This window comes from Dermacentor albipictus, unplaced genomic scaffold (assembly GCF_038994185.2).
Source record: "Dermacentor albipictus isolate Rhodes 1998 colony unplaced genomic scaffold, USDA_Dalb.pri_finalv2 scaffold_15, whole genome shotgun sequence".
NCBI classification, from domain to species: Eukaryota; Metazoa; Arthropoda; class Arachnida; order Ixodida; family Ixodidae; genus Dermacentor; species Dermacentor albipictus.
The window spans coordinates 10,604,428-10,617,397 of record NW_027225569.1 but is presented as its reverse complement, the minus strand read 5'-3'; the positions used below and the strand labels follow the sequence as shown (position 1 = coordinate 10,617,397).

At 49.4% G+C, this 12,970-nt stretch overlaps 1 protein-coding gene across 2 annotated transcripts in view; it reads left to right on the top strand.

Moving 5' to 3' along the window:
* LOC135914139 (uncharacterized) overlaps positions 1-12,970 on the top strand; it is a 120,235-nt gene that overhangs the window by 18,492 nt on the left and 88,773 nt on the right. The window contains exons 2-4 of one of the 2 annotated variants that reach the window (XM_065446893.1): positions 628-750; positions 913-972; positions 11,673-11,688. In XM_065446893.1, the coding sequence (XP_065302965.1) occupies positions 747-750; positions 913-972; positions 11,673-11,688 (80 nt within the window). In that variant the 5' untranslated portion in view covers positions 628-746. Of the gene's footprint in view, positions 1-627; positions 751-912; positions 973-11,669; positions 11,689-12,970 lie in introns of both variants that reach the window. The other variant, XM_065446892.1, reaches the window with a different exon arrangement.

Here is a 12,970-nt window from a genome sequence, read left to right as displayed (position 1 = left end):
TACGTCGGACAAACGGGCTGTTGCAACAACGCTGGCTTCGCGAGCAGGCTAACAACGTAAATAAAAATATGAGAAGGTGGCTGGCACTTCATTATGATGACTGCAGCTACTGACCGAAATTTGAGAAGTGCATGGTCATTGTGAAGTCTAATATTGTAGTGACGCGCCTTATTATTGAGGTCCATTGCGTCACAAGGTCAAAAGAAAGATTGGTTAACATGGCCCATGTTACCATATTAGATTAGGAAATAGTGTATCTGAATGCTACGACACGTGTCTGCTGACGTTGTGTCGTTGTGGTTCTGCCCCTGTCGTCGTGCGCAGCGTTGCCTGTGGGAATGTATAGATATTGCCACGTTCTCCTCGGCAATACTCTGTTGACCTGTTGACAGTTTACGCTTTGCGTATGTAACCGTGTTCCTTCTTTTCTCTATGTTTTTACGCGCAGTGCTACACGTTCGTACTCTACTAGTTTGCGTTAGCTTCACATTTGCGTTGTGTCCATCCATACTACATGAAATTTAGAAATGTTATTGCGCACGTTACTTCAATTCTTGCTCTGAGAATTCGCTGGCAGCCAAGCATAGTGGCGACATTGTAGAGACACTACCTAAACTTTCTTTTCAGCTCGTGCTGACTGACTTTCACACCACGGACCCTACCGTCATCCAGTAGCATCCGTTTTAACCGCCCCACAACGTTCCAGCATCGACTGTGTGCAAAGGATGCTCTAGTCCAGCCTGAAAATGGGTAAGCTATTTCTTTGTGACGGGCATAATAAATATTTTTTTGATGGCAACGCGTCGTGAGAGATTGTTGTTATTCGACAAACCACTTCATACCAACTTTTTGGTGACTATGAATATTTGTTCTGCTCTGTCGCTCAAGTTCATTTTCATCTCTTTTTTCTAGCGGTGTCTGCATTCCAGTCTCAGTGCACGCAAACTTCTGGTTCAATGCCCTTAACTTCTGGTAAGTGCTCGCCTATTTATGCAGGATGGCCTTCAGTAGGGTGTGCAGAGGTAGTCCTGAAAGAGAATGCGTTCTACGACGACTCATAATGGCAAAGCCGATAGCGCAGTTAAAAAAAACAGGGGCGTGGCAGAGACAAAGGACAGCGCACAGGATAGCCCTCTGCTGTGTCTCTGTCACGTCCCTGTCTTTTTCAATTGCGCTAAAGGTTTCGCCCTTTTGAGTAAACCATACCAACTACTCCAAGAATCAGCCTTGTTGAACTTCTACGAAAAGTATTGATTAACGGTGATTGCCAAAATTCAAGCGTTCAACGAGCCCTTCCATAAAGCATTTGGTAGGAGTGGTCAGAGCGCCCACTGTCGGTATTGGGGCACTTTCGAATGCACGTTCAGTTGATTTTCATTCAACTAGAGCCTTATGCACGCTCGTCGCGTGATGACTTTCAGAACAGCAGGAAATTGGTTCTGCTAGCTTCGACAATAGCACTAAGAATCCTATTACCATTCATTTCTCCAACTGCTCACAGCTGCGACCGGGTTAAGCTAACTCAGGCATTCCAGTCATTAAATTATAGTCTATGTGCTTTGCCAATAGAAGGTGTAAACATTTTATTTCCTCTCGATTACAACGTCAAATTTCTCAACATATCAATTTGCGTAAATGTTTCTGCATATTCTAGGTAAAACAAAGGCAACATTGAGTTTCTATGCCCTAATTCTACCATGCGTGTTGCTACACAAGTGTGGCTCTTTGCGAGCTTTGAGAGTGGGCATTTACGTGGGGTCTCACTAACTCACTATCACTATCACTAACCAGTATCACTCACTCACTATAATCACTATCACTAACCAGTATCACTAACTAGCTTATGGAAAAGGCTCAGCAAACATTCCCCAAACAATTTTTTTATTGTGGTATCGCTGCGTCAAGAGCAAAAATAGGTCTCACTTTGGACAACCGTGTTTTAAGTTGGAGAACAAGGCTATGCCAGAGCGAGTTCATTCGCAGGCAAAATGCCTCCGTTCTTTAGAAATACATGCAATGTTGCACAAATAAATAAAGAACCGTGTGAACACCAATGTTCTCTATATACCTGAACATTCAGGAAAGCCAACGATTGCGTATTCCTCGAAGTAGCATGTGTAACGAAGAAGAACCGTTGCTTACCCAGGCGCATCTCCACCATTTTGTATACAATATGAAGTGTCGGTCAGTCACGCGCATCAGAAGCGCTTGGCGCACGGATAGGATAGGATCAGAATAAACTCTACTTGTCCAAGGGTTATTGATGTTGGTGCCCGGGGTTAGGCTGCCAGGGGTCCATCGCCCGAGGAAAATCTTCCGAGATCCTCGGCAAAGGCAATGACTCGCTGGACGGCCCACTCCTGGTCTTCAGCTGCCTCGCTGAGAATGGCGACTTGCCATCTCACAGCGACGCGCCTCACTTCAGAGGGTCTTTCTGTTGTCTTCCCCCTTCCTCCTGTTCCTTCTTCCTCATGGCGTAGGCATTCCAAAAGCGCATGGGCCATATCGGCCCGTTCGTGCTCGCACTACGGACAACCGGGTGACGGGTGCAACAGGCGGTGCAGGTGGTAGGGGTTGGTGAAAGTGCCTGTCCGCCACCGTCTCATGTCGAGCGCCTGGGACCCGTCCAGCCGCCCGTGGGGTTGTGGATATTTCTTTCGGTCTTTCCTATAGTGACCAAGCACCGCTCAGTACGTTGCCCGAAACTCCTTGACATTGCAGTCGGTGTCTCCATGATCCCCAGCTCCGTCCGCCGCGATTTGGTTTGTGTTGGTAACGACAGCGATGGCGTCGGACGGGGTGGCTGCCGCCTTCGCCGTCACTCTTCCGCTGGGGTCCCACACAACAACGGCAGCGGCTGCCGTCTGGGTGACCGTGTCGCGGCGGGTAAGCTGCCTCGCGACGAGGTGGGCGCGCTCGTTGTGGGTGGGCGGGGTGTCGGATCGTCTTCAGCCGTTAGCGTTGTTGTTGTCATTGTGTCGCAGCTGCTGTTGTTGCTGCCAAGCTCCCCGAAGTGCGCTGGGAACCACTTGAGGGACTTGTCTGTAATTATGTACGACCCAAAGGCCCCGGCTCGGGCAATGAGTATGCGTGCCACATCCGCGGACACCCAACCTTTGGTGTAGTTGAGAATCGCTGATTTGGAGTCACTGATGATCAGGCTAGCCTCGGCACCTCCGTGGAGTACCGCGAGGGCAACGGCCTTCGCCTCCGCTGCTTCTGCCAACGGCAGCCTCGCTGATTCCGTGACTCGGATCCTTCCATTTGTATCTACGATTGCCATGAAGAATACGGGCGCCGCCACCGTCGGCCGGCCGTGTCGATGTTGCCACAGTTGCTGCTGCCGTTTTTGTCGTAGTAGTAGTAGTAGTGTGTAGTAGTAGTAGTGATGTGGGTGTTGGTAACTGCGGTTCGTCTAGCAGATTCCGTCGTAGCAGCCCTGGTGGTCGACATCTCTCGTCACTTTCATAGTCACCGACTGGCGTCAGGTACCTGACTGCGTCGACAAAGAGGACACGTTCCCGTCTTCCATGCTTTTCGAGGATTGCTACCACCCTTCGTATGCGTCTGTGCACGTCATGCACCGGGTGTATATTCTTCGGCATATTTTCCGCCTGTACGGCGTCCCTGACTTCCGGTAGCAGTGATTCCTTCAGTCCACGTGCCTCTTGATACCAAATCCCAAGCAGGTCTAGGATTCTCCTTCCCCTTACGGTGCTCGACAGCCTCTCCAGCTGCGCAATCCTCTGCGCCTCGGCGATCTCCTCGAGGGTGTTGTGTAAGCCCAGCTCAAGCAGCCTGTGGGTTGGCGTGCACTGGGGTACTCTCAGGACTGTCTTGAACGCTCTGCGGATCGCCACGTTCAGCTTGTCGGTTTCACTCCAGTTCCAGTCGGCGTACGCGGCGACGTACGCTATGTGGCTCAGCGCGTACGCCTGTATCAGCCTCGTAACGTTGTGTCCCTTCATGCCTTCCCTCTTGTTCCCGACCCACCGCACGAGGTTTGTGGCACCGGCCGCTCGCAACTGAGGCACCGTTGGTATTCGGGTCACCTCCCTCGTCGTGACGCGGACGCACAAACTACGGGTATCTAGCACGCCCTGCGAAAGGGTCCTTTCTTGCGCGGCCTGTGGAGCCGGATTTCCTACTTGTTGGATGAACAGACGAGTCCCGTGTCTTCAAGGTGCGGCTCCCCATCCCGGACGACCCGCTGCAGTCGGTCTTGCATTTCGCCGATGCTCGTGTTATCCGTGGTCCACGGCCTCACGTCATCTGCGTATATCGTATGATTGATGCCCTCTATCGCGTCAAGACGCTCGGGCAGGCCGATCATGAAGAGGTTCAAAAGCATGGTGGAGAGTACGGAGCCCTGCGGCGTACCCGCACCCCCATTGGGACCGTTCGCGGCGGGGCCCTGTCAATCTCGACCGTCGCATCGCGCACATTCAGGAAGCTGCTGACATATCAGTGGAACCTCGCCCCGAGATTGAGTCGGCTGATCTTGCCCAGTATGGCTACGTGCTTCGCAGTATCGAAGGCGCTCTTGAGGTCTAGCCCGAGCAGGGTGCGCACTTGCGAGCTCGGAGCATTTACGACCTGCTCCTTGATCAGCAGCATGGCATCCTGCATGGAAAAATCCCATACGAAAACCGATGATATGGGTGCCGATAGCATCCTCTTTCTCGAGCAGCATCGTCGCCCTGTTGAGGCAGGCATGTTCAATCACCTTCCCGACGCAGGACGTGAGGGAGATCGGCCTCATGTTTCGCACTTCGAGCGGTTTGCCCGGCTTTGGTATCAGTATGAGGTCCGCGGTCTTCCACTCTTGCGGAATTCGACCCTCCTTCCAGCATGCGTTGATGTACTCGCAGAGCATCTCGATGGCGTCGCCGTTCAGGTTCCTGAGGATTTTGTTGGTGATCCTGTCAGAACCGTGTGCTGAGTTGGTCTTCAGTAGCTGGAGGACCGTTCTGATTTCCTCCACGGAAAAGACCGCATCCCGATCCTCGTTGGCAGCCCCGCGGTATTCTGGGTGAGTCTGCCCTTCTGGGTGAGCGAGGTGCGTCTTCACGGTCTCTTCCGCGAAGGCCTCAAGGTCGTCCTTGTACTTATGTCGCAGCTTGAGTCTCTGTAAGGGTCACCGTTCTCGTGCCTCCCGGGTCGAGCAGGTGCCTGAGAATCTTCGAGGTGCGTCCAGTGCTCATGTTCGCTTCATCGTGTCGCACAGCTCCTGTCATTCTTCCTCGCGCAGGTGGGCGCAATGCGTCTTGATCTCCCGGTTGATTTCGGCGATCTTCTTGCGTAACTTCCTGTTGAGTTATTGCCTACTCGCTCTCTCTTGCATTGATTTCTTGGCCGCAACGACATGTGCCAACCGGCTGTCCACTCTCGACGGTTTGGTATGGCCGTCTTCCCCGGCTCCACGGGATCTGCCTGCCTCTACTTTGGGGGGTTCTTGTCGCCAGTCCGCCCATTCGATCTCATCGGTGGCTTTCTCTACGTCCGCGATATGTTCTCTGCACCATTGGCTGATGTCTTCGGTCGGGCCCTCCTTCTTGTCTCGTTCTCTATTTTTCAGAAATCTGTCCCAGTATACGATTCTGGCCTTTCGGCAGGTGGCCTCCTCGCTTTCATCCTCTCCCAGGCTCACGCACATGATTCTGTGGTCACTCACCATATCCTCGAAGGAGTGCGACCAAGTCACCACGGCCGTGCCTGACCAGAGGGAGAGGTCGGGGATGTGTCGCGGCATACTCCCTGTCCGATCCTGGTGTGCGACGCCGGTTCTTTGAGTACCGTCAGGACGAGGTCGTCCATCAGCCCGGCTAGCCTCTTCCCTTTCGGCGAGTCGGCTTCATATCCCCATTGCATGCGCTGGGCGTTGAAGTCTCCACATATCAGCAAGGTATCGACGCATATCGACGCCCTTCGCGAGAAAGGGCGTCGAAAGTGTGAGTGCGGTATCTCTGCGTGGGGGAACTATATACGTTGAGCAGGAAGAGGCTGGTCTTCCTACATCCACTACTCATCACGACTTCGATCAGGACGTGGTCGACCTCCGACTCTTCGTGGAACACGAGTTCATGTTCGATGAAAGCCATTCCGCGTTTAACTAGGGTGCACACCCTGACGTCCCTCCCCATGCATTCGTAGGGTGGTCCGCACGTCACATAGCCCGGGAGCCTTGCAAGGGTCTTGCACGGCAAGCGCGACAGGAAGTTTCTTATTGCAAAGCGTTTTCATGTGTTCATTGGGCCGGTTGTGACTGCTCGCAGTGTCTTGGCTGCCACACTTACTTCGCCCTCTCGCTCCTTGTATGTCTGTTAAGTAAAGCTTTGACAGATGGAGCAACAGAGCAGCGTACCTCCTAAGCAAATAATTGTAGGTGCATGCCAGTTAATTTTTTATGGAACCACCTGCGTATACAAAGCTCCCCAGTGGACATTACCCTGCTTTGAATTTCATTCATTTCATTTCGATATTAAAGCACTCCCACACAGTCATGTTGCAGATGTTCTGGGTAACATAACTGGTAGACCAGTCGCCCAAAGCAGGGGGGGGGGGCACATTCATTGCCCGGGCCAAAGTGCATTGTCTTTAAATGGTGTATAATTTTATCTGACGAATCGTGTGGTTTAACCTCCTTGTCTTGTCATGCTGTCAGCTAGATAGGATGTTCCCTTTCTGTCTAAAATAGATCATCAGCAGCCTCACGTCAAGGAAAAAACAGATCCAGTTTCGCGCCCGAAATTTCTCCATAAATATTATCACAAGAAACCAACACGAACGACATAGGGGAAATTAGCTGTACTTACTAAGTGAGTTACAGAAAAGACTAATTATTTTAATAAAATGGATGAAAAACAACCTTTCGCAGGTGGCATACGAACCCACCTCTTCGCATTACGCATGCGATGCTCTAACAGATTCAGCTACCACCGTGAGGTACCGCATAAATTCTAAGGGCGATAAAATCGTCGCCACGCACCGTGCGCTATACCTGTGAGTGAAAGCCTGCGAGGGTGAGCCGGCAATCGCAGCTCAAGCTCGCGTACGCATTAGAGGCAAGAAAGGAGAAAGCGCACCGTCTTCCATCGCGATCGGGGCTAGGGTAGGGACGGAGGGGGGCAGACTTCTCCTGGTCGCCCCGGCAGCCGCTTGCGTTCACCCGTGCCACTGTACATTGAAAGCCATCTGCGACGGGGACAGAGTCCACCGCACGCTGTGTTTAAGCGGCTTAGCTCGCATTGGTGCGAGACGCAGCAGGAAGGTCGATTCGCTCGCTGCTGGTGCCACGCTTCCTCAGTCCAACGTTTTGAAGGCGAGTTTCCGCCTTCATCGAGTGAAATGTGTTCATGTGGGACACCATGGTTGTTAATTTAATTAGTATTCCAAGTGTTTACAAGTATACACGGTCAATAAAACTGCTTTCTTTTCTTCGTATAGCTGTCCACTAATATGCTACCGAAATCGATGCTTTGTCTTTCGGGCGAATATGCTACTTTTGTCTTTCCCGCGCACGGGCAGTAACACCGCTGCTTCGGATGAGCGGAGACGAAAGCCATCTGGTGTTCCTAGAGGAACCCAGTGGCAGAGACGCGGGCCTCCTCCGCCGTGATTCATTGGTCTATTCGGCGACAGAACCACTAGGCAGCGTCCACGGTCGTGAAATCTCTGCAATGTTCTCATTGAAAAGCTTCGCCTTTAAGATAAAATGCTTGCACGTTTAATTTTCAATAATCGCTGTGAGCTTGCGCTGCGGACAGCCACTGGTGGTGTAATTTTATATTGCGTTGTTACATTTTTCTCTATAGGTTGTGTGCCATACTTGACGCAAATGACGTCGTTCTCTTTGTCTGGGTGTAGGCCCCGACTCAAAACTATGTTTCGCCAGGCCGTAGATTTATAGCGAGGGAGATTGCAATGAGAGTTTCGCCGCACAATCCTCAATTTAAGGTCTTGCAGCGGTCGAGGAAGCGCTCCTTGGCTGCTGCTTTTTCCTGCGTCGTTGAGGATAATCTCACCCAAACTTCTTCGTTTTCCTGAATCGTGATGGCTCTATTGACGGCTGTAATGATGTGACTGATTGACGGTTGCGACAACCCATTCCCTTCTTCATCCAGACACACTGCTGAAAACTCCTCATGGCAAAAAAGGCGAAAAAGGCAGCGTGTACAGCAATTTCGTCGCAAGTCCAATGCCACTAAATATTTGTTGTCTCAGATATTTTTTGAGCTCGACTCAAATTCATTGCACTCTTTGGACAGCCTAAATTCCTTTGGAATTCTCCCTCGGTCCTCTTAAACGCGTTGCAACGTTCGTAGCGTCCTTATCTTTCGCCAAAGTCCGCCAGCAACAGAAAAAAATGAGCCGCCATTGATGTCTCTGTCTCGCCCCGCCTGTCAGCGCAAGTCTTGCTGGCGGCCATGGTTGCCTTAACAGCCGTTGAGAGCATGCAGACGCCCGCATATGCGACCCTCGAGCGAACCAATTCTTCCCGGTTCCGCCCCCAGCAAAGGAAGGTTCGCTTTGCAGATGTTTTACAACTTGTGTCACAACAAACTGACAGTAAAGTCCATCAGGGATGACAAAAAATCGCCGGCGAATGCCTTTCGCGAGAGCCAACCTGTTACAAAGCAAACCGCTAGCTTCTACAATGAAACTACTGAGGAATGTACGCTGATGGCCCGATATAGGGAAGTGTAACACCGCCCATAGGCGGGAACTCTCACGAGAATAGAACACGATAAACTCACACTTGAAGCATGCGCCAAATGTTTCAAAGAGCTCGCTGTCCTTGGACCGAGAGATGTATGCTTGTCATCGTGACGATACGATTAGTCTTTCAGGATGCACTCTTCGACGGCAGTTGTTACATTCACTTAATGGTCACACATTAGTTTTTTTTATTATTAAAATGGCGGGAGACACCAACCTACCTGCCTACCTACCTGCCTACGCCAAAGCGCCTAGAATAAGAGAGAATGCTGCGTAATAAAACAAGCGCATCCTCATGTCACGCTCATGTCAGAACGATGTAGTATCATGTCTGGGTGGGACTGTTACGCATTATAACGGCATTGGGCATTCTTTGGATGCTTGCCAAGGCACTACCACTTGAACAGCGAAAACCTAGACGATGACGGATTAAAGTTCGGGCTATTGACGGTGAACAAAAAATACCCCTTCGATGTGACAGAAAGAGCCGCATTCTTTGGAAACGATAACGACCGCCAAGGCAAAGATGCTCACATTGCCACAAGCTTATTGCCGCTGAGGGCCAACTTCGATTTCTACTTACACTTACACTTTACACTTAGTTTACACTTACCGCGTGGTTGCATCATATGTGGGGGCACTCGCCCAACATCGGAGGCGGAGTTTGGCGAAATGGTGCGGAAGATGCTATGGATGGGATCTTGGGAACAGTTTGATCATTCTCATTTTCTGGGGCAGAGTAATCGAATTACCTGTCTTAGTTGCCTATAAAGCACTATCTTGAATTTCGATCTTTCGTACCGTAGATTGTATATGCCGACAGGTGTGTGCTCGGACACGTATTGAGATCATAAACGTAGAGCTCCGACATGAAATATGCTTTATATTCATGGAGAGTTGTCAGTTTTAACTTTATATATGTGAAATAATCTCGTCACTTATTTTCTTCAACCTCGCGACCTAATCTGCTCACCAACAGGTGACTCTCGATAATAGAGACGGACAACGACATGGATCTGCTTAGCCAGCTTAGTTCGACGATCAGGCATAGCCTAGACCAGCTACCATGTTCTATATGCTGCGGTGGTGTATGCCAAATACTTTGTGACACCTGTGTACGAATCGCGAGCTCCAGAACCGGAACCCCACGGAACCCACTCTTCACCGCTGGAGTGCTGCCCTTATACTAGTCTTGCTGCTGAAACTGACCCACAGACACTGTGCGTTTTAATTGGACGTTGGGGTACGTGTTATAATTTTCTCGGAGCATTCACGCGAAGTCATACCGAGGGTTGATTACGGGACATTTCGGCGACGACCGCGGAATTACCGCGCACGTAGGTGCTCCATACGCTGCAAAAGCCCTTCTTTGGTGATAGTACTCGCTAGGTCAGTCAACTTATCCGTCTATGGTATAAACAAGCGCTTTCGTTTGCACCGTGCTCATCCGTAGCTTTTTAGTGAGATGGCCGTTTTATGTATTGTTCAAGTGAATTTTCGGCTTTATCGTCGGCGTGGGTGTCGCCGTTGACGTGGCGTGCCGCATAAAGCCAAATGGAAAACATCGCGAACGCGCTCACTACGCTGTCGGTGCGAGTGAAAGCGTGCGACGGTAAGCCGACTAATGGCTCAATATCACGCACGCTAGAAGGGAAGGTGGGGACGAAGCACGCCGATTGTCATCTAGAAAGCTGCCTTCGATGGCTACATTGTCTGAACACGCCTAGGGCTGATGGCCTCTTGTGCGTTGCGTTCTCGCTTGTGACTTTGCGTTGCAGAGAAACGCAGCACTATGGGCAATACCCTCGCTCCTGCTGCCGCTTTTCCTCAGACAGTGAGTTCCGTGGTCATCGAGTCGGATGCGTTCATGTTTGCCCTCATGCGCGAGTGACATCATATTAATTTAGTGAAGAAATGTTTCCAAGTTTATGTGGCCAATAAAACTACCATCGATACTTCGCATAGCGAATGAAGATGTTGTCGTCGTAATTCGCTGCTTCGCCTTTCGGTCGAAACTGTGACATTGTCGCGTTAACACTCTGTCCATCTGGCAACTTAGAAACGCGCGGCGTATTCAATAGCGGCTGCTCCCAATGTGGCCTAACACAAACGTAGTCTTTTGCGCTCATGTGCGATCACCTGGCGAAGAAGGCGAAATCGCACTTTCGGTTTATGTCAGACAAGGTTGTTGCGATACCATAATTCTCTATTTTTGACAATTTATTGCCTTTTGTAGGTACCATGATGTCGGGTGAAGCGTTTTCCGATTAACACCGTTGCAGGGAGCCATAATAAATGACCCTAGTGGCGTAAATTGAAACAAGTCGCGCGTTGAAATTGTGCAACTCCCCGAATATGTGTACATGCATGTAGGACAGCTATACCATGGATTAAGTTACATCAGCCTGAAAGCGGCCATTTATCATCTCAGCATATTTATACAGTTCGAGTATTGTGCAGAAAACTCCTTCCCATCACCTATTTCCACTTTTAGATTCCTGTTATTGCCCAAGGTTGCGGTTTAAGTCTGTTGTCGTGCCATTATATCGTGTACGTGCTGTGTTTTCTACACTAGTGTCGCGGCTGATTGCTTTGAGAGAAAGATACGCTTAATAGTTCTCAGATAAAGGTAGCGTACGAGGTGTAAGACTTTTGCAGTAAGGTAGTGCTGCTTTCCTTGTTTGCTGCCTTTTGCTTTATTGGCATATCGTGGCGCGTCTAAATTATCACTGAAGGAAGGAGTCTTACAAAAGCATATAGGCGAGTATTAAATTGTGAACAAACTGAATCAGAAGTTAATATTCTTTCCTGGGAATATCCAACTCCAAGAGTACGAACATCCAGGAGTACGAAAGCATATATATCAACATAGGCAGGGAAGATGTTCGCCCTACATAGGCATTCGCAAAGGTATCTTTAAGATTAATTTTAGTCCTTTTTTCTGTTTTCAGCAGACGAATCCGATAACAGGTAAGTGTCCTGTTTTCTTATCTTTCATTGTGGCATGGAAGTTTAGAGAATGTACTCAGAGCTTTCAAAAACACCTTTTGAGATGCGATATGATGTATGATTACAAATTCCGCTAATATGGATAGAGTGGCTGTGCTTACACTTACGGAATTCCATGCGCTACAACCATGTCCCACATCTATAAAAAGCCAACAGATAATAAAGCCAGTGAATGCATAGATGAAATAATTTGCTAATCTATTTACCTGCGAGTAATGATGGGGAAAAGGAAATGAACCTAAAAGAAAAGCAACTAGCCACCAGCGGGAGCATCATGCGTGTGATGTACTACCAATTGTGCGACGGCAGCGGCTGGAAGGCGGTTGTGATTAAATGGTGGTGGGTTTGGCTCTCACAAGAGGCAAGTTCTTTTTACAGCTAAGCTGTATACCTCTACCCTTCGATGCATCTGTCGCGTCCATGGGGTAAATGTGGGCCGATCCGCGACTGAGGTGAAGCAGGCTTGAGGCCAGTCCACCCAAATAATAACAATAATTTGTATTCAATGAAATAAATCAATCATTATGCACTGTTCCAAGGCGATGGGAATACTGAAATAGTTTTTGATCAGCACATAGACTCACGAGCAGGAGGCATTGTCATATAAGCAAGGCACACGTAGTATGTACAACCGTAGATACGTGACTCACAAGAGGACAATGCCACCGACCGTGGGGATGGCTGTGCCGTACAAAAGAAACGCGCAATTGTGGTATCCACTATGTGCATATCTCGAGGCACACCAAAGAATGTATGATATTGAGAAGTTCATGACAGCGCCATTTGCATGGATTAGCCGTGATGACACTACTCCTGTAGGCATCATTGGATATTTCAATGTGGACATTTCAAAACCAAGCAAGACATGGTTCACTCAATTTGTAATAGAAGAGTTTGAGTTAAAGTGCCAGACCAAGCGATGCCACTCAGCGACTCTAGAATGGTCGTGCATAGATTTACCTTTGGCTGAGATTCTGTCAAAGCTTGCAAGCGAGCCAATCAGTGTTTATCACAACAATCACAAAGCAAACATCGCTACCAATACGAAATGCTGAAAGTAAATACAGGTTCTGTCGTCTAACCCGGTGAGGTGTTTTACAGCTTCACTGGTCAACCACCTTCACGGTGTCCAGTGGGTCCTCAATTTTATGCCCACTTTCATTTCCCTTCAATTTATTTTTTATATACTTCAACTACAACACTAAATACCTTCCCTTACGCTTCTTCGCTACAATATTTGCTG